Consider the following 21,550-nt stretch of genomic DNA (forward strand, 5'->3'; position numbering starts at 1 on the left):
TTCATTGTGTTCTGCAATTTTGTTCCCATGGTACGGTTATAGGGGTGAAGTTTTCTCCTATAATTGTCCGTCCTTTAAGTCATGAGGCCAAATTTATATCACTAGGTCAAGCTTTGTGAACATTATATTCTATATGGATGTGAGTAGTACATTGGGAGGCCTTGATGGGGAGAACTTCTAACAAATCCAATTACAGAATTGAAGAGTGGTGTGGGTTATTACATTCATCAAAAAGCATACGTGAAAAAACTAAGGGGCCTATACTGATTAGAGGTGGGCGCGGGCCAGGCCGGCCGGCCCGGCACGAGCGCGCTCGTGGCCTAGCTCGACTTGTTGTCCGCTACGTAAGTCGTGGGTCTGTCACGGTCAAAAAAATTTATTTCAGGTCTGTACCTGCACAAGCCTGCCTAGATGGCCCGTAGGCCGGATCGAATGCCCCTTTCCTTTGCTTTTTAGTCTAAAACTATCAAAAATCCAAAAAAAACAACATAAAACATGAACCAGTCCCGCAGGAGGCAGGAGCCCGGCTCGCGGGCTTGTGAGATTAGGTCAGGCTGTGGACAAAATTTGGAAATTTCAGACCCGACACGGCACAGCCCGCTACTCACGAGCTTGGACCCTTCTCAACCCATCATTTCCATAAGCTTGTGGGCCGAGCCTGCAAACAGGCCCGACCCAGCTCATGCCTAGGTTTAATACTGATGGTCTCCAATTTGCTACTAATTTTCCTTTTCTAGATATGTTGAATTTCTTCTTTTTTTTTTTACTCAAACCGACGAATTTATAAATTAAACCAAGTTTCTGTTAGGGATTACAACACTTCTACTTGGGCCATTCAAGTTTGGACCCGAGTAGTAGTCTAGCAAAATAAGATTATAACAAGCCTGGGGGGGTGTTTTCAAAATACATTCTATTCCATAACAACTACGAGTGTCTTCTCTTGCACGTTTTGCCAACTCATCAGCAGGGGTGTTGGCTTCTCTTCTTTCATGTACGAGCTTTCCTCCATCCTGGTCTAGGAGTATCCTGCACAATTTGACTATTCTGGTTAGATCGTCTTTTCTTTCCTCCCTGGAGTTGATTTCCGTCATAGCTTTGCTACAATCTGATGCGATGATATAGTTGGTCCAAGCTTCTTCCCGTGCCCATTGAAGGCCGAGAAGTATAGCTTGAATTTCCGCAGCTTTGCTGTTTTTGCAAATTAATGCACTTAGCCGTAAAACCTTTGCTCCACCAACCATTTCTATCTCTGCAAAGACCTCCTATACCTGTTACAAGATTAGTGGCCAAAAAAGCAGCATCTACATTGATTTTTAGGGTGTTTGTCTCGGGTAGTTTCCATTTTGTGGGGTTTGGTGTTATTTCCTTTTTTTCATAAGTTTGGGGTTAGGTTGTGAAAAAAACCATTCTTGAGCGAACCACGTCAAATTTTTTATAAAAATATCCTCATTTTCGTTTCTCCTTTTAAAAATCCAATTGTTCCTTCGTTTCCAAATCTCCCACACAGTGAAAGAGAACATGACATTCCAAGGATATTTTCCATAACGAATTGTAGAAATGTTGAGATTTTCCTCAATCCATTTGTGTAAGTTTTGATTTTGTGCCCAGTTTGATTTGTTGATCTTTATCCAGGTTGAGTCTGCTCTCGAGCAGTCTCTAAGAATATGAAGGATGTTTTCCTTTGGGTTGAAGCAGGTGTTACACTCCGGAGAGATAGCACATTTCCTAAGGAAGAGATTTTCATTCGTGGGAATCCTCTACCACCACGTTTGCCACAAGAAGAATTTTATTTTTGGGTGACCTGGCGCATTCCAAATGATGCTCCAGTCAAGTTGAGATTTTGGGTGATTTGGTCTAGTGCTTTGGATGTGACAAGCGGCTTCTTTGTTATTGAAGTTGCCTTCAGAGGACCAGGAAGAGAAGAGTATGTCTTGATACTCATTAAGGGTTATCGAATTTGCAAGGTTAAGAAGGTTTTGAGGGAGGTTTGGAGGGAGATTTTCCACTAAGTTATTTGAGAAGACCTCGGCGAGACTTTTTCCCTCCTCTCCTTCCTTCAGAGGGCCTGTAAAGTGTTCTCTTAATGGAGTGGTTCCCATCCACTTATCAAGCCAAAAATTTATCGACTCTCCCGACCCCGGGTTCCAGTAAAGACTTTCCTTATAGTCCCACCCTTTCCTATGATCTTCCATATATAAGAGCCTTTTTTAAAAGAAAGGGGGTCTTTGTTTTTCTTGATATATTTATCTGCCATGAACTTTGCCGTCTAATTTTTCTGGTTATCTAAGTTCCAACATTGTTTAATGAGCCCAAGTTTGTTTAATTCTTCGTTATTTTTGAACCCTAGGCCTCCTAGTTCTTTTGGTTTGCACACATTATCCCAAGCTATCCAGTTTATCCCTTTCTTATTACCCCGGTTTCCCCATAGGAAATAGGCAGAGATGTTGTTCATCTTTGCGGTCAAAGCTTTCGGGAAGAGCAATCCTTGCATGAAGTAGCGAGGAATTGACTGGAATGTGGTGGAAATGAGAAGGGCCCTACCCGCTTTTGATAAACAGTTTGATTTTCAAAGAGCCAGCTCCTTGGAAAGTTTTTCCACAATGGGAAGGAGATGCTTCTTTGCAGGTCTTTTATTAGAAAAGGGGAAACCTAAATAGGTTCCTAGGTCTTTGGCTCATAGGACGTCTAAGTCTTGTTCAAATTCATCTACAATGTCTTGAGAGGTGTTTGGAGTGAAATAAATTTTGCTTTTGGAAGTGTTCATCTTTTGCCCCGATATTGCAAAGAATTCACTCAGGGTGTCATTAACGGCCGAGAGAGTTTGAGGGGTAACTTCGCCAAATAAGATTAGGTCATCAGCGAACATGAGGTGAGAAATTTTTGAGGAACCCCCTCTTATCACAAAAGGTTTCCACTTGTTTTCCTCACAACTCTTATGAATTACTTCCTCCGTGTTTTTATTCTTGCTACATAGAGAAAGTGGGGGGTTTTTAAGAAAGGTAGAGAGAGAAAGTAGGGGACCACCACTTTTTGAATAAAAAACCATTGTTAAGGAAAAAGTATGAGTATTTTAAAAGAGAAGGTGGGGGACCACCAATTTTTTAATAGTATTTTAAGATTTTTATGGTGAGAAGGAGTCCATTTATGATATGTAGCATCTATTATGACATTTCCATTTAAGGGAAATGTAGCATCTATAAAAAAAACGGAGGAAGTAGTTTGGAAAGCATTTCCATGCAGATGATGAAAATGTAAGGCAAGAGAGGGTCTCCTTGTCTAATATCTCTAGAATGTGAGAATTCTTTTGAGGGCCTGCCATTAATCAGGATGGAAGTGGTCGTTGTAGTTATACACTCCATGCACAAGTTTGTTGTTTTTTCATCAAAACCTATGGAAATAAGGCTTGTTCTAATAAAATCCCACTCTAGTCTGTCATAGGCTTTCTCTGGTCAATTTTCATGGCGAACGTACCTTTTTTCCCTTTTTTCTTCCCCCATAGAATGAAGGATTTCGGAGGCAATGATGAAATTCACATCAGTACCCCTTCCTGAAATGAAGCTATTTTGGTTCGGGGAAATTTCCTTTGAGAGGATCGGTCTCATTCTTTTAACCAGGATTTTTGATATTATTTTGAAGCTAGTGTTTACTAGACTAATGGGTCTGAACTGCGAGATCTTTTCCGGATTATCAGATTTTGGAATGAGGGCTACAATGGTTCTATTAAGCTCCAGGGGAATTTTTCCACTCCTAAAAATCGTTTCAGTCATATTGATGCAATCCTTGCTAATTGTGTCCCAAAAGGTTTGAAGAAAGATCGCATGAATGCCATCTCCACCTGGGGCTTTTGTGCTCCCTATGCTGAAGAGAGCTTCTTTAATTTTAATGGCCGAAGGAATGTGAACACAATTGAAAAACCTATCATGAGAAGCTATATTTTGGTTTTGCCCTAGTTTCGAGAAAGGTTTTTCCGTAGTAAAGAGATTTTGAAAGAAGTCCGTGATGAGGTTTTCAATTTCCTGGGTATCCCAAATCTCTCTCCCACACTCAGATTTTAGGAATTCTATCTTGTTTCTTTTCCTACGGATTAGGGTGGAGGTGTGGAAAAAGGTGGTATTCCTATCTCCCGCCACAAGCCAGTTTGATCTCGCTCTAAGCGCCCAAAATTTTTCCTCTTGGTCTAGGATTAAGTCAAGCTCTTCCCTTAGGTTATTTTCAAGGTCAACGAGGTAAGCTTTCCTTGGGTCATGGTGAATTGCCTTTTGGATGCCTTGGATTCGAGCAATTAGATTTTCTTTCTTTTAAAAACATTACCATGACTTTGTTTTGCCCAAATTGCCATTGAACCAGAAATATTTTTTATTTTGACGTGGAACTCAGAATGGTCATTTGGCCAATTTTGATTTATAAGCTTCTCGAAACCCGGCTCACTAAGCCACATAGTTTTGAATTTGAAGGTTTTTGTGGTTTTTCTGTTTTGGTGGGTTGTGGGTTTTGTGTTTAGGAGAATCGAGTTATGATCTGAACTAAGTCTTTGAAGATGGTGAATGGTGGATTCCGGGAAGGCAGTGATCCAAAGATTGTTTACCCAAGCTCGGTCTAGTCTTTTGAAGATCGAATTTCTTTTTCTTTTGTTAAACCAGGTGATCTCGGCCCTTTGAACCCAAGGTCAATAAGGTTGCAACTGTCCATCGCCTCACTATAGGCCATCATGCGAGTCGGTTTCGGATCTCTTCCACCCTATTTTTCCGTGTGAGAAGTTATTTCATTAAAGTCGCCAATGCAAAGTCACGGAAGATCAATAGAGGTTGAGATATTTTCAATGATTTTCCATAGTTCTAATCTACTATTGTGATGAGTACTAGCATATATAGCAGTAACAACAAATTTAATATTGTTGGAGGTTACCTGGATAATGTCGTGGATAGCGCGGATTTCCTTCCTAATGGTTGTGAACGAGATGACTCCCGAATTCCATAGGATGAGAATTCCTCCAGTGAGGCCCACCGGTTCCACCATTTCGGCAGCATTGAAAGGCAAAGTGTCACAGATTTTTAGCGTGTTTTACTTCGAAATTCGCGTTTCAGAGATTATCACAAGGTCTTGGTCATGATCTATGGTAAGTTGGCTGAGGTTTCGCCGAAACATTGGCCTTGCAATTCCTCTTGCATTCCAAGCAAGGACTTTCATATGTCGTATTGTAACAAGACAAAGTGAATATCTTCAATTATGCGAGTCATTCACTAAGGAATTGCATTGCCAACTCGTAATTTTTGTTGAACCACATTTATAGATATTTTAGCTACATAGGTACTAGTAGAAGTCTTAGCCAAAGACATAAATGTATGATTTACTTTTTCCGGTCTTTATTAGTTTACCCATTTTTTTTGTTTTTATTTATTGGAATGAGACCACTAATTTTCCATCACACACACACATTCAACTTTAATATAAATTAATCTTTACTCTTTCTTTTCATGTCCCACAACATCATTTTTCTGTGCAAAAGAAACGGGTAATCTAATAAAGACCAGAAGAAGTAGATTCTAGATTATTGGATTTGCCTCCTAGTACACAATCGACAATGACATTTTAACATTTTTAGGTTTCTTTTCTTGTTTAGTATTAACAAATAATATAAATTGTTCAATCATAGGAATCAAATATGGAGTGTAAACTAGCATCTATCAGTTGGGTGGTGTGTAAGGTTATGTGATGTACAAGTTTCCAAGACTTTCATTCCTACCATAGCTTAGCTTGTAGGCCCAATGTTGTAAGTTTAAGACCTAACTTTTGTCACCTTTTCGTGTTGTTCTATCCTATTGAAATTTATATGATTGTCGTCACCAATTTTATCTTAAAAGTAATAGTATCATAATCTTACGTTGAAGTATCTTGGATTAAGGTGAATCATTTCTAAAGTGTCAGCTTAGCTTGGACAACTGACAACCTAACAGTTGGTATTTTTTTTTAAATATTTATTTTGGTAGTTTGGCCCCCAAAGGCCAAAGTAGAGTAAAATATCATATCCTAACGTATTTTAATGGCCACATTATCCAAGACTCTTAAGACTAAAAAAAGTTCTACACAAATATATTCTTACATTTTTTTTTAATTAAGAAAGATAATTGGTCAGAAAGCCAATCCTCACCAGACTACTAGCTTATCGAATACACCGATTTAGATTCTGGATATAAGGCTAAACAGTCCAAAAATAAATGCTGCAACATATTATTGGGATGAGGATTCAAACCCTGAACAATGTTCAGTAATTCGGGGTGATACTCCACTAAACTACCACCTCTTCCTCATAAATATATTCTTACATAATTAGACACATGACACATATCAGTTAAAGGGTAGGGCCGTTGGGGTCCATGCAAAAATTTCAGAGAACCATTTAAGCAAGAGTGGTGTGGCCCATGGGACTTTGTTTGGTGCCACGTTGTGGACTTGTGGTTTGGTAAAATTCAAACCCCTTCGTCTATTTTGGTTTTGAATATTAAAGATGTCTTGGCCTAATACTTAAAAATTAAGGTGATATGAATGGTAGATTATAAGTTTGAATTTTCTTTTTTCTTCTTTGTATCTTATACTACCTTTGAGTTTCAAATGGATCAAAAAAGATTGGCTCGAGCTCGGGAGCTCAGCTCGAGTTTGAGCTCGATTTGAAACAAATTAAGAACAAAATAGCATCAAACAAATTCATTTTCGAGATTTTTTAAAAATTGACAGATCTTGTAAAATTATAGACTAAATTCAAGAAGTGCCACGGATAAACATATTTTATTTCTTTTTTACATGTTAACCAATTGAATTACTTACAAATATACATAAAAAAAATCGACAAACTAAATCTAGGAATATACAAAAAGAAAAAAAAATGAATTGTTCAATGTAAAAAATTATATAAAAGGATACATATAATAACTTTTTAAAGTGTTTTAGCATATAATAACTTTTTAAAGGCTTTGAGCTATATTAATTTTTTAATATAAATAATAATCGAGTATGTTCACGAGTTTTTCGAGCCGAGCTTGGCCTAGTTCCGCTTGGCTTGTTAAGGTGTCGAGCTAAACCCGAATGCCAGTTAAGAGACCACGAGTAAAGTTTTAACCGAGTCGAGCTCGAACTATTCGCGAACAGGCCGAACCCATTGTCATCCCTAAACACACCAACAAAAATTAAACATTACTCCTACTTTTTTCAGCTGCTAAAAAAACACGAATTTTTTCCTTAGATAATGCAAAAGTGGGTTTTAATTCCCAATATATGCCCAAAAAAATTAAAATTCCCTGCGTACCGTCCACGTAGGACGGAACGTGAGAATTTTTTTTTTTTAGTAAAACCGCTACTTGCAGTAGCGGTTTACAAGTGCCGAGATTTTTTTTTTTTGTAAACCGCTACTCCGAGTAGCGGTTTATTATGAAAACTGATATCTGCTTACCATATTTTGCGCAAGTATACCGCTACTCAGAGTAGCGGTTTATATTTATACACCGCTACTCAGAGTAGCGGTTTATATTTATAAACCGCTACTCAGAGTAGCGGTTTATATTTATAAACCGCTACTCAGAGTAGCGGTTTATTTTAAAATTAAACCACTACTCAAGGAAAAAACCCACTTTTACATTATTCAAGGAAAAAATTAAAAAAAACACTGACTCTTTTCTTACTTTTTTTTTATAAAATGTGGCACCAAAGTAAGATAACCAGAAATTTAAATGCAGAGCCCTACTACTTTTATGGCCTACTCTATTGCCCCCCATTGGTTAGAGAAAGTAAGTTGTAAATATTGCTTCACTTTAATGCTTTTAGAGCTAAAGATTTGAGGAAGTCGTGACATTGTGACCAATACTCATCTGCAGCTTTTGTTTTGCTTTATCACAAATGGATACATAGCTTTTTTAAAGATAAATCTATACCCCTCTTCATCCTTTGATCTAGATCTACCAATCAATGTGCATGTCTCCCTTCCTATAATATCCTTCATTTATCACATTTTCTTTAATACTCTTTTCGTTTGTTTTGTACAACATCTGATTTTCGTAATTAGTCTCCAAATATACAAATGTTACATTGAAAAAACATGTGTAATGTTTCCTAAGAGAAAATGTTTAATGTTCATATTAGAGTTGTTTTTGTTGACATAAAATATGATTTAGTTAATTGTGAGAATAAATGTTAGATTATGTAGACTCTCCAATTGGAGTGTTGTATTATTGATCATATATACATAGTGAAATACAAAACATTAGTCTCAAATCTCAATTGTATTAGGGATTCTAATTTGAAAAAGCATTATTAATAAAGTGAAAGTATTGTATCAGACGGTCTGACCGAAACTTTCGATCGGACCATTGTTCAAATATCCCTTACAAACTGTATTATGCGTATAAATTGGAAGTGTAATGTTCCATTAATGGAGGCATGAAGATCTTAAATTATTCCAAGCATTTGAGCGACGAAACCAAATTATTGCATTTCATGATACTTTGATTCCCAATTTGCATGTGTGGAATGTGGATGTATGTTCTTAATTTTGAATTTTGCGATTTTAAATTTGAGTAAATAAGCAACTTCATTCTCCCTTTGAGACGTTGATGATGAAGGGGATGAAATTTTCTTTGGTGTTGTTACTTGAGAAGACAAAGTTGAGGAAGGAAAAATAGCTCGGTTTTCCAGTTATTGAGTTCTTCCTCATTGAGATATGACCATTTGCACATCACTGGGAAAAAAAATTTTGAAGGGTTTTTTTAGATTGACTTAGACTCAGAATCTACAGAATTTATCATCAATATTTTCTCTAGCTTTTTTCTTCTAGTCTTTAAGGAAAGTCCTAGTCTTTAGATGTATATAAGTTTTAGTTTCATTTAGATGTATTTAAGTTACAGTTAGTTTCTCTTTGAGTTTCATTTAGATGTATTTGAGTTTCAGTTAAAGATATATAAACACCAACTGAAATAAAATTAAAACTAACTGAAATAAAAATAAAGCTAGATGAAACTAGAATAGAGCTAAATGAAAGAAATAGAGCTAAATGAAACCAAAATTTAGCTAAATGAAACAAAAATAGAGCTAAATGAAACCAGAATAGAGCTAAATGAAAAAAAAAATTGAGCTAAATGAAAGAATTAATGTGTCAACTGAAAATTGCATGAAGCGATCTGACCATATTATGGCCAGACGCGTCTGACACAATACGTTCTCATTAATAAAATATATCATGAAGAAAATTATATTATTTATGAAATCACATACCCACACATTCATACCGGGATAACATTGTACACTAAGACCGGATCTAAATTCCAAAAATAGTTGTTGCGGTAGTCCATTTGTGAAATGTTGTATACAAATACTTCGAAAAGACTGCAAAACACGTGCTTCACCCAAATCAATCTTTTTCTTAGACAAAGCGAATGATCATCTCAACATTATTGGTTGTGTTAGTGAGTTGGTGTTATACGGTGTTATTGGAAAGATAATATGCACTAATATTATCACGATAAAACGAGGAGGTTATATAGCCAACAAGGTTCCGCAACAACATTTGTGACATCTGTCTATTCTGCTTCTTCGCGCTTTGAATCTATATATGTTATTAATCGTGTAAAAATAGTAGAATATCCATGTAAGCCATGATATATAGTACCCTATGCATGACACAAGACGAAGCTCTTTAATGCATTGAAGTGTGGTTCCCGTAGATCATTCATAAAAAGATACGTCTGGTGAATCGCATATGCAGTATCAAGGTGAGTACACGTGAGTTACTGAAGAGAACATGCTAAACGATGATATTAAGTTGGATCATCCACTTTAGGACCCGAAACTGCACTAACGTTGGATTAATATCCACAGAAGTAGCTGAAGTGTACACTAAAATTCTGCCTAAACTTTATACCATGTTAGATTGTGTAAACTTCATAACTAGATTATATTATTAATTATATATATAGTGAATATACAAGGGATTACTCCTACTTATATTAGAAATCTCAAATTCTAATGTGACAAAAACTCTATCTACAAAATATACCTTGAAGAGAATGCTATTTTCTTTTAGTATATGTATAACTTCTTAGGAAGTTTCATTATGAAAGGAACTCTATTATTACATGGGAGTTACAAAAAGTTCTTTGCACTAATAGAGAAAGGACGATTTGCGTCGTACCTGTGACTCCTATTTGCGTCGGACATAGGTCTGACGGCACAGGTTTCGACGCAAATGACCAATAATTGATCTACGTCGGACACGAAAACGGTGCAGATCTCAAGCTATTTGGGTGGCACATAGCACAAGGTGCGACACAAATGACTCTCACACACACAAAGCATGAGAGAGTCATCTGTGTTGCACCTTGTGCTCTGTGCGACACATATGACTCTCAAACACTACTCCAAGGGCACCAGCAGCCTGGTCATCAGCGTTGCACATAGCCCAATGTGCGACACAAATGGTGATTAGGCCTAAATTCGCCAAGCTTGGGCACAGAAAATCGAGTTTAATTCAGCTCGACATCTTGTCCTGAAATGGGCCACCAACAAATGATCACCTCAGTTAAGCATATTTTTTCTAATAATTATCTTTTCAAATATGCATAATGTTAAACTTAAGTATGGGTTCATTAGGAAAAATTGACACTAAGGGTTCCAACTATGGGTCATTGTCTTTTATAATTTCTAATTATGATTATTCTCTGTAAAACCTAAGTATGGGTTGAGTTAAGATTAGGCCCGATAAAAGCATGAAAAGTTATGCCTAATTTCCCCAAGCTTGAGCAGCAAAAATCAAGTTTAATTTAGCTTGATACCTTGACCTGAAACGGTTCACCAACCCAGGATTACCTTTTAAGCATATTAAGATATATATTACCTCCGTTTTTTAATAAGTGCAATACTTTCCTTATTTGGAACAATCACAATAAGTGCAACCAAGTTCAAAATAATATAAAAAGTTCAATATTGTTACAAATACGCCCACCATAAAGCAAGAAGGGACCATAACTTTTTTGATTCATCACTTGAATTACTCTACTTTATTGTAGTCCCAACTCCTAACTTTTTCTCTCTATATTCCTTGATATTTTCTCACTTTCTCTATGTTGCACATATTAAGAAACGAATGAAGTATATATATTTCATATAGTTAGCTGATACTCCTAACTCCTATAAGACTCCTAGTCCCTATATGATTTTTTTTTGGTCTACTACGAGGAGTTTCCCACCGCCTAAGGCGAGTGGACTAATCTCCTGCGAAAGTTTGAATGAGTACATCAAAGGGCACTTTTTAAGAAAAGAAAGAAGTATATATATTTCATATAGCTAGTTGATACTCCTAACTCCTAAGACTCCTAGTCCCTATATGTTTTTTTTTGTCTATTACGAGGAGTTTTCCACCGCCTTCGACGAGTGGACTAATCTCCTGCGGGAGTTTGCATGAGTACCTCAAAGGACAACATCCCTCCCAATTGGGGTTTTTTCCATACCCAAGGCTCGAACCCAAAACCTTGATTAAGGATACGAGCGAAAGACTCTTAACCACTCACGCCAAACATAATTGGTTCCCAGTCCCTATATGTAACTCACTAAGGGTCCGTTTGGTTGGAAATATTTTAGGCTTGGAAACGGATTGAGGTAACACACTCCCTTATTTTATGTTTGGTTGAGTTATTCATTTTTTTCACTCCCTTACTAGCCCAATTTTGATTCCCCCATCTTGAAACCCTCCTCATACCATAGGAAACAAAAAGTAAGGGAGTCATTAGGCCAATGATTCCATTCCTACATCAAAACAAACAAGTGTCCAAAGTAACACATTCCATTTCCATTCCATCCTTTCATCCCATTTCATTCCCTTTCCATTCCTTATTTTGAACCAAACGACCCCTAACATTGAATAATCATTTTCAACGTTAGCTCCTTTCCCGTGGTTGACATAAATATACACCATTACATTACACCCCAATCTCTACGTAAAGACTACATAAAAGAGAAGAACCAACCCAAACCAACCTCTCCTCAAAACAACCAAAGGTGGCCGGCAATTTGGACTAAAAATTCAAAACCTTCATACCACCTCTTTTCTCTCTCCTACCATATCACCCAAAAACCCCTCTAAATAAAATTCAAATTCTCTACTAAAACTCCTTTATCATGAACAACAAACATAAAATCTTCCTCTTTATTTCCTCTCTTCTTTAACTAATCTTTATGGGTCAGTGTAACAATGAAGCCACACAAAAAATGACCCGACTTTGTCGTAAAATTGTCCGGGTCAAGATTAAATGGCCCAATATTCTTGACCGGGTTGCCGTTATTCGCCGGTTTTTCCGGTTTATTTGGGACCGGATTCTTGTTTGTTCTCGTTGTAATAATCATAACTTTAGACCGCCCGGTTCAGCCCATTACCGGCGGCTCGACCGGCCCAACTCACCGGAAACCGGCGACGAAGTTGAGGTAGATGATTTACGAAGTGGGTATGAAAGTGATTCTAATTTGGTCAACCTCAAGATTAGTTTGTTGGGTGATTGCCAAACTGGCAAAACTAGCTTTGTTGTAAGTTTTGGCACTTTTGTTGTTGTTGTTATTATTAAACTAACGTGAGACGTGATGATTTACACGCGTTTTGATTATGATGCTAATTACATAATTGATTTTTTGGATGGTGGGTAGATTAAATATGTAGGAGATGAGCAACAAAGGAAAAGTTTGCAGATGAAAGGGTTGAATTTGATGGATAAAACAATGGTTGTTAAAGGTGCTCGCATTGCTTTTAGCATTTGGGATGTTGCAGGTAAAATTTCTTGTTTGAGAAATATAATACTTATATGTATGGCCTAAGATTTGGTTCCGGGAACGTCCGAAAGCGTGTATGAGTTATATCTTTGCATAATTTGTAATTTGGTGTCAAGAATAATATTAAAGTTTGAAGCTTATTATAATACAAGTCTATGACTAGTAAAAGTCCATACTATTTTTTTACATATAATATTACTCTAATACTTATGTTGGTTGTTATTTAGGTGATCATGATTCTCTGGATCATATGCCAATAGCTTGTAAAGATGCAGTTGCAATATTGTTCATGTTTGATCTTACTAGCCGATGTACCCTTAATAGGTTGGTTTCTACTTATTCTTTTACTTTTTTTTTGCAATTGTTTGTGATTAATTAACTTCTTTTAAGTATATATTTTTGAAGTAAAGCTCATATTAGTTGAAAATTTTTGTGTTTGTAGTGTAATTGGGTGGTATAGTCAAGCAAGGAAGTGGAATCAGGTACTACATAAAAAACCAGAGCTTTCTTTTTCTTTATACTTTATCTTTCCCTTTAAGTTACACATTGCATAATCAGCCAATTAAGTGCTTCATTAATTGAAAATATAAAGGAAAGAAGCTAATTTGTGCATATTTTACTTTATGAGAATATATTGTCAAGTATTAATCAAGTAGGACTATACTAGCTCTTTTATTTGAGATTAACAAGTCTAAAAATAGAGTATATATCTATATGAGTAAGGCTATTTGGAGAACTCTTCTTCACGAAATATATGAAAACGGGACAATCTATTTGGTTTCGGGCACCAACCCGATTTTTCTTTTTTATTCTCCATTTTGTTTTGTTTTTTATAGACCCGTATATATATATATATATATATATATATATATATATATATATATATATATATATATAATTCATTCACAATTCAGTTGGTGTTCTAAGTACAAGTTGACTAGGAAACTTCTTGTAGTACATCATACATGGGGTATATAACTTATTTTGCAGTTACTAGATGGTCATTTTAATGCCACAGTTAGTGGAACTCCATTATTGAAAATGAAGCTTAGTAATTGCCATTTTATCACTAGAAAAAGTATCTATGAATTTTCTCTCTCTGTTAGGTAGACTTTAGACAAAAGGAGATGTATCAATCGAAAGGTCTCTTGGCTATTTTAATCTTCATCATCACGCTAGAGATATGTCAATTTCCCCAACATACATACCCCTTCACCATCTCAATTATGTCAATTTTTTATTTTTTTTTATTAGAAAAGATAATTGGTCCGAAGACCAACTCCTGTTAGTCTACTAGCCTGCAGGTCACACTAGTTCAGAAGTTGGGTACAAAGCTAAATAGCTCAGAAGTAAATGTCTAACATATTGTTTAGATGAGGATTCAAACTCTGAACAACGCCCAAAAAATTCGAGGTGGTATTCTACTGAGCTACCACCTCTTTCTCACCTATGTCAATTAAACTAATTGAAAGGTCTTATTTTTTTTATTTTTTTTTACAAAGGAAAGGTCTTGTTTTGAAGTCATTGATTGACCCACGTTAGTACGAATGTTATTTGTACTATTTGAAGAAGACTTAATTTCAATTTGTTTCTTAATTAATTTACTTTGGGGACTTGTAGCTAACTATTACTTTTCTCTTTACTCTATTCTTGATACTTAAACTAGTATTTTATTTATTTATCATTGTCTTTTTGTTGATAACTTTTTTATTTTATTTTTATTTTTTTTTGGACATCGGTGATAACTTTTTTATTATTGTATATTTATGTATAAATGCTTCTTCTTATGCAGCCTTGCTTGTTTTTAAAGATTTAGGAGTATTTCGAAACAATTTGGCCTTTTCTATTTCACTATTAATTTGTGTTTTATACATTTATTCAACTTATTTTGATTAATTCAAAATTTCTACAATATTCCTTTTAACATTTATTGAAACTTATTTTACTTCACGCACTTCATCGAAGTTATATTTTGTCTTGTTTATAACTGTTTTTTTTTTATCTATATGAGTCATGAAGATAGTACAAAGTAAATATGATTGTTTTTTAATTATTATCCTCTTGTCTAGATGATTTTTTTATGTCAAAATTTTAAATTTGTGACTTGTTTAGCGTTTTATATATTCGGCTCCATTAAATTCGGCTCCTTTAAATTCAGCTATCATTTTTTCTTCTCATGTGACCTCATCATTTCAATATCACTATATTATTTAGAAATTTTTAGTGAAATGGATGCAATACGCAAATGTTACGCCTTTTTTGTTCCCCTAAGGCCAATTTAATTATTGATATGTTTCATCAATGTATTGCAGACAGCAATTCCTATACTGATTGGCACCAAGTTTGATGATTTTGTTAGGCTTCCTCCAGATTTACAGTGGACTATTGTAACTCAGGTAACAGCCAATCAACTACTCCACATTCATACTATATCAAATAAATAAATACTATAGTATTAATCTCCATATTCATATTATCATTATGTAAGCATGTGCATCTTATTCATATACTATTTTTTTAAAGCCAAATTGCAATTACACCTTTGGTGAATAATGGAGTTGGGGTTGTTTGCCAAATTTTATTGGATTGTTTTTATCTAATGAATGTGACACCACTGCAAATGACTTTACCAGGGTGTGAACACCTGTGTGTATTATATTCTACCTAGATTTATATCTTTTGGCAATATATCCTTTGTATCTTTACAGATTTTGTAGCTTCTTTAGTCTCATGCAAGAGGACAGATACACTGATACACGTTATTACGTTTATTATTTTTACTGAAAGTTACTTTACAATTAGACGAGAATCAAAGTTGGTCTAGTGGTTGTAAAACTCTCTTTATACCCCTGCGAATCTGCGATAGGGGTTCGAGAGTCACCCTTGCAAGGAAGATCCCCAATTTCTCCCCTTCCTTGCAAGGGAATTCTCCTTATCTTAAAAAAAAAAAAAAAAAAAATCTTACGAAGAGAGTATGATAAATGTACGTGGTTTAACATGTAGTGTTTGATCAAATTTACCATATATATGCATGGATTCACCAATCTACACACATTTTTACATAGTTACATGCTTTTTACATGTTCTAAGGGAGATTCCTAGTTCATGTGATGAATTAATAAAGTGGTGAAATTTCCCTTCTTCATTCAATAATAGAAATCTAGCTAGTGTTGATCTTGTTATGGTCTTATGGACATAAAGGAATGTTGATTGATAGTCATATAAAGTTTTAGATGATAGATATGCATTTATAATACTGATATTGTGAGTATTTTGGGAAATTTAGGGATCCTTCTAAGGGCGTACCAGGAGTTTTTGAGATACTTTGGAATAATACGCTTTTATAAATGTAAATATATTTGCATTTATGCTTCCTTGAGGATAGAGAGATCTATAAGTATAATAATATTGATGGTCAATAAAAAACAATTGTAGAGAGACTACATGTCTACATCCAAAAATACGTTTCCTTTTAGTTAAACTTTTGATCTCATGTGAATTGGATTAAGTTAATGTTTTTGGGAATGTTTAATGCAGGCTAGAGCATATGCAAAGGCAATGGACGCAACTCTTTTCTTCTCAAGTTCAACCCATAACATAAATGTGAACAAGATCTTCAAGTTCATCATGGCTAAACTCTTTGACTTGCCATGGACTGTACAAAGGAATCTCACCATTGGAGAACCCATCATTGATTTCTAGTGTAATTTTTGTTTCTTGTGTTTTATTCAACGTTCGCCGTCGTGGCAAGGTCGTCTTGTACATAGCTCATAGAATCATAGATACATGAACAACGAGGTAAAAAGAAAGCAAGTAGGAAATGAAGCGAAATGAGTTTTCCTTTGTGCTGCATTTCTATCTCAACGAGTAACGTGGCCCAGTTAAACTCACTTTCAAATTTCATCGTTATTAATGTTGGTTTATAGGAAAGGCAATGGATGAGAATATGAGATTAATATCTAGTAAAATTTGAAGACAAACCTGATTTTCTTGTGTTTGAAATCGGATTAGCTAGGACTGAATGAGCTATACTCAAATTTTGCTAGATCAATATGAACTAATACAAATATAATATCTTGAAAACTTAACAAATTCTAATATAATCCATTCAATTTACACCCTAAACTGTAACACTTGTGGAGGGAAAACACAATATACCCCAGGGGTGGCACAAGCCTGGCTTTGCCCGCCTAATGGGCTAAGCTTATCTTGTGTCATCCTGGGGTAAAGTCGTGTGCCATTGTTGGCGATACGACATAATTTACGGATGGCAGGGCAAGATAGCGTAATAAAGGCCAATGGTGTTTACCTTGAACAAGTCATTTGCATATAAGTAAAAGTGACCCATCCAAGATAAAAGATTACCTAGATCTGAAGGATAACTTTTTATCTTAAACAAATCACTTCTATATAAGTGTCTATTTAAGACAAATAGTTACCTGCGTCTCACAAACTCATATTTCCTCCGTTTAGAAATAGTTGCACCGTTTTACGTTTTCACGTTTGCCGACGCATGGTTTCAAACGTTAAATATCTTCAATTATCAATGAGTAAAAATTATAAAAAGTTAATATTAAAAAATATATATATTGAGATGAATCTAACAAGATCCCGTATGACTATGTTTTTCCTAAAATATAAATCACCAAAGATAATCAAAGTGTAAGATGTGAATAGTAAACACTATGCAAATGGTGCAACTATTTATAAACGAAGGAAGTACGATACTGTGGACTGCTCCTTTAAACTGATTTGACACGACAAAAGTTTAGAATATCGTTTTTCGAGTCATACGTAAAGACATGTTCTATTTCCGTTCCTACCTATACATTGATTCAAATTAATCAATATATTTTTCTCAAACGTTTCCTTCAAATAGGTAATAATTTGTTTTTTTATCTTGTAAAAGGCTAAGCATAATTTAAGTTTGTGCCCATTAGAGATTATTATCATGTAGCAAAGTTGATTAATGTTTTTATTATCACTATTATGATAAATGGAAACTTAATAGGTAATATAACTTGTGATGTGAAAATATATTAGTATATTACTCATTTACTTTATAGGTCAATTAATGTAGGTATCAAATTCATGTGTCAACTTAAGAAGCATAATTACTTTTACTTACAATCAAAAATTAATATGAAATTCTAGATTAGTTGGTTAGTGTATTCATATTTCAAAGGAGAAGTTGTGGGTTCGAGTCTTAACAAACACATTTTTATTGTTTAATTTGTGTCAATTGCTTGTGAGAGAAGTACATGTGGCAAGGTGGCAATTGTTTGCTTTGAGTTTTAAATATATATATGGATATATAGATTTGATAACAAAAGGTACATGGACTTCCATACAACTTCGAAAGAACCCACGTATTGACCATAGCTTTACTAAGGTCTGTTTGATTTTTATTTTGTCTTTTCTTATCCTATCATATCTGATCTGATCTGATCTTATCTTATATTCTAGTTTATTGTGTTGTCTAGCATCTTATATCCTAGTTTATGTTATCTTATTTTTTCAGAAATAAGTTAAAATAAATTGAATAGAACATAACCTAAACCATATGAATAACTAAGTTTACAACATAATGTTGCGGGAAGAATTAGCAACTTCCCTCTAGGGTTTCTCCTTGAGAGAGTTTTTTCTCTCTAGGGTTTCTCCTTGGGAGGGTTTTTCCTAGCCTCCGTCGCTAGGTTTTTCTTCTTTTTTGAAGGTTTTTCATTCATTCTTTCTTCTTTCTTTTTGTTTTTTCATCACTTTTCTTCTTGGTCTCAATTGTGAATCTTTTAAGGGGCTTCCACTGGTGTTCGTACCGGTGGTAAGCCCCAAAAACCTTTTTAATTGCTTCCAATAAGTATCTCCCATCATTAAGATGTTATTTATTTTAGGTTGTTCTATTTCTTTTTTTGTTCGTCTAATGAAGAAGGAAGATCTAACAATCACTATTCTCTATAAGAATCTAGAAGACCACAAAAGTATTTTCATCCAAACGACTATGCATCAGCGGAAGTTAAGCCGAATCAGGGCGAACTCACAGATTGTATTGCTTCAGATGAAGTTTTTTATTAAGGCTATTTTTTATCAAATCTGCGATGTATCTAGTTCTAAGGTGTTATATATATACCTATGTTGGAATTTTCGATTGTTCAGGAATTGATTGTAAGTGTCGTTTGGCTATCCCTTATCAATGAAATTATTTTTCTTCCTGTCAAAAAAAAAACTTCATTTGATATGGGGTCTATTGCCTACCTATCTCTTGGTACATGATGATCGAGATAGGCCAACTATTAGGTAATGGTGTGGAGATGGTATTCGGAATATCAATGAAGGAAGGAGGCGTTGAGTGTATGTGTTGTGAGTATCACGACCGACCGAAGTGTACATGATGATCGAGCTTGTTACCACGACCGAAGTATGATTTGTGAGGATATGATACAGCTTGGTGTGTGGTGTGTACTACTCATAAGCCTCTCATAGTTGTTGCCCAGGTCTAGGCTAAGGGTGATAATGAGCCTGACAAGTTCGCGAGCTCGGTCAAAGCCCGACTCGTTGAAACTTGGCTCGAGCTCGGGCTCAACTCGAGACTTAAACGAGCCGAGCCGAGCCGAGCTAGGCAAAGCTCGGCTTGTAAAGCTCGTGAACAGCTCGATTATTATTTTATACTAAAAAAACTTATTTTAAAAAAAAAATATATTAAAAAATAGTTTATATATTAATAATTATGTTAAGTATTTCTTTTAAGATATTAACTAAGGTATATAATAGAAGAAAGATAAAAAGAAAAGGTAAAAACAATTAAAAAGCCTAAACGAGCTCACTAGCCAAGCCTAAACGAGCTCACGAGCCGAGCTCGAGCCGCAAATTCTAATCACGAGCTTGAGTGGAGCTCAACTCCCCCAAGCTCGGTGAGCTTAAGAGCCGAGCCAAACCCAAGAAAAGTTAAACGGGCTCGAGCCGAGCCTAGTGCTATTCGGACTCGGCTCGCTCGATAAGCACCCCTAGTCTAGGCCACAACAAAGGTGTGGCTTGTGGAGCTACATCACAACTATGTTGTGATGTAAACTGACAAGAAGGAAAAACGCCCTAAAGTGTATGTTTTTCCCATTCTTCTTCGGTTTCTTCTTCGCTTAGGACTCCTAATTATTATCCCTAACATATAAATACATTGTGTAGGTTATTTTAGCCGTAATTTACTCTAATATTAGAGAGAGAAAGCTTTAGAGAAATCTTGAGAGCTTGTAATCACCATTGAATATTCATCTTTGATTTCTAGCACATTGTTCGTGGTATTTCTCCCGATTCTCGGATTTTCACGTTAAAATTTTGTGTCTATTTATTGCTTCTGCAATTTCGTTGCTTGTTCTATTATTGTTTGATATTGATTCTAGATTGATAGACATACGTTTGGGTTTACACCAACAGTCGCGCGGTGTTGAATTTCAATTACAATTATTTGGAATTGCTTACTAATTATGCATATTAAATACTCCCTCTGTTTTTTATTCTTCCTGTTTGGAATCGTGACATGATTCACAATTGGAGAGAATCTTCTAAATTACTTTTAACATATATGATAAAAAATTATAGTCATGTGAGGTCTTGTTTGATTCGTCTCAATGAGTACCTTATTAATATTTAATCAATGTAATTTTTCCTAATACACAATAAATATATTTAAGGTTAAAGACATGTATTGACAAACGTGAAAGTCAAAATAGGAAGAACAAAAAGAAACAGAGGGACTAATAAAAATAAAAATCATATTATTCAATAGCATTTTGTTTCTCCCTTCTCTGATGAGAACATTCCTTAACACATTTAATTTTCATTACTTAATCAATGGGTTTTTGTTGATCAACAATACAAAATCAAGGAAATGATCATATTATTTTGAAAATTGGCTTTTAATAATACCAACTATTACCAATATGTGCTACATAATATGTAATCGTTTATTTGCTCAATATAACACCACTATATATATATTATTATATATATATTATATATATATATATATTATATATATAATATATATATATATATATATATATATAGGAATAGGATCTTGTGAAAACAACTCTTAATATGAAAACAAGACATCTGGGCCGTTGATTTTGATCGTGCGACTTATATTCTCAATTACCTCTATCCCACTCTGACACTCCCTCTCTGCTCATAAAACTCCACCCCACACAACAAGAATGTCAGCCTTTAGCGTCCGCAAAAATCAGACGCTAAAAACACGGAATCGGACGCTAAATATATTAGCGTCCGCCAACGGACGCTAAACGGCTGATGCAAAACCCTTGGTCGCTAATTCTCCAAATAGCGTCCGCAAAGCGGACGCTAAAAAATTAGCGTCTGAATTTTCGAATTTAGCGACCGTTTCCAAGTCAGTCGCTAATTAGCGACTACCAATTGCAGACGCTAAGTAGCGACCGCCTTGACAGTCGCTAATTAGCGACCGTCGGTAGCAGACGCTAATTAGCGACCGCCTTGGCAGTCGCTAAGATGCCTTGGCGGTCGCTAATTAGCGACCGAGTACTTGGCAGTCGCTAATTAGCGACCATTTTCTCATACGCGTATTTGCGCTTTCTTTATTGTTTTTGGTACGCATTTGCACTTTTTTTTTTTTTTTGTTGGTTAACTAGTATTTAAATGTAAGAGCTTTTTGCTTTTAATTAATTGATATTAAATGTAATAATATATGGAATGATGCAAATACCATACTACTTTTATTAAGGCAAACAAA

The 21,550-nt window shown here is 35.2% G+C and overlaps 1 protein-coding gene across 1 annotated transcript; it reads left to right on the plus strand.

Moving 5' to 3' along the window:
* Positions 1-11,967: 11,967 nt before the first annotated feature.
* On the plus strand, positions 11,968-16,650 carry LOC104907043 (septum-promoting GTP-binding protein 1). The gene is made up of 6 exons (XM_010695898.4): positions 11,968-12,558; positions 12,676-12,796; positions 13,026-13,122; positions 13,241-13,280; positions 15,111-15,194; positions 16,336-16,650. The coding sequence occupies exons 1-6, from the start codon at positions 12,214-12,216 to the stop codon at positions 16,498-16,500; spliced, it is 852 nt and encodes a 283-aa protein (XP_010694200.2). The 5' UTR covers positions 11,968-12,213; the 3' UTR covers positions 16,501-16,650.
* The last annotated feature ends 4,900 nt before the right edge of the window (positions 16,651-21,550 follow it).

The sequence above is a fragment of the Beta vulgaris genome, chromosome 4, assembly GCF_026745355.1.
Source record: "Beta vulgaris subsp. vulgaris cultivar EL10 chromosome 4, EL10.2, whole genome shotgun sequence".
NCBI lineage: Eukaryota > Viridiplantae > Streptophyta > Magnoliopsida > Caryophyllales > Amaranthaceae > Beta > Beta vulgaris.

What these genes read in the sequence shown, in the direction of transcription:
- LOC104907043 (XM_010695898.4), top strand. Translation starts at nt 12,214, where the DNA reads ATGGGTCAGTGTAACAATGAAGCCACACAAAAAATGACCCGACTTTGT. An exon ending in AGCCGATGTACCCTTAATAG is followed by an intron (nt 13,123 to 13,240) that starts GTTGGTTTCTAC and finishes TTGTGTTTGTAG; the next exon opens with TGTAATTGGGTGGTATAGTC. An exon ending in AAGCAAGGAAGTGGAATCAG is followed by an intron (nt 13,281 to 15,110) that starts GTACTACATAAA and finishes AATGTATTGCAG; the next exon opens with ACAGCAATTCCTATACTGAT.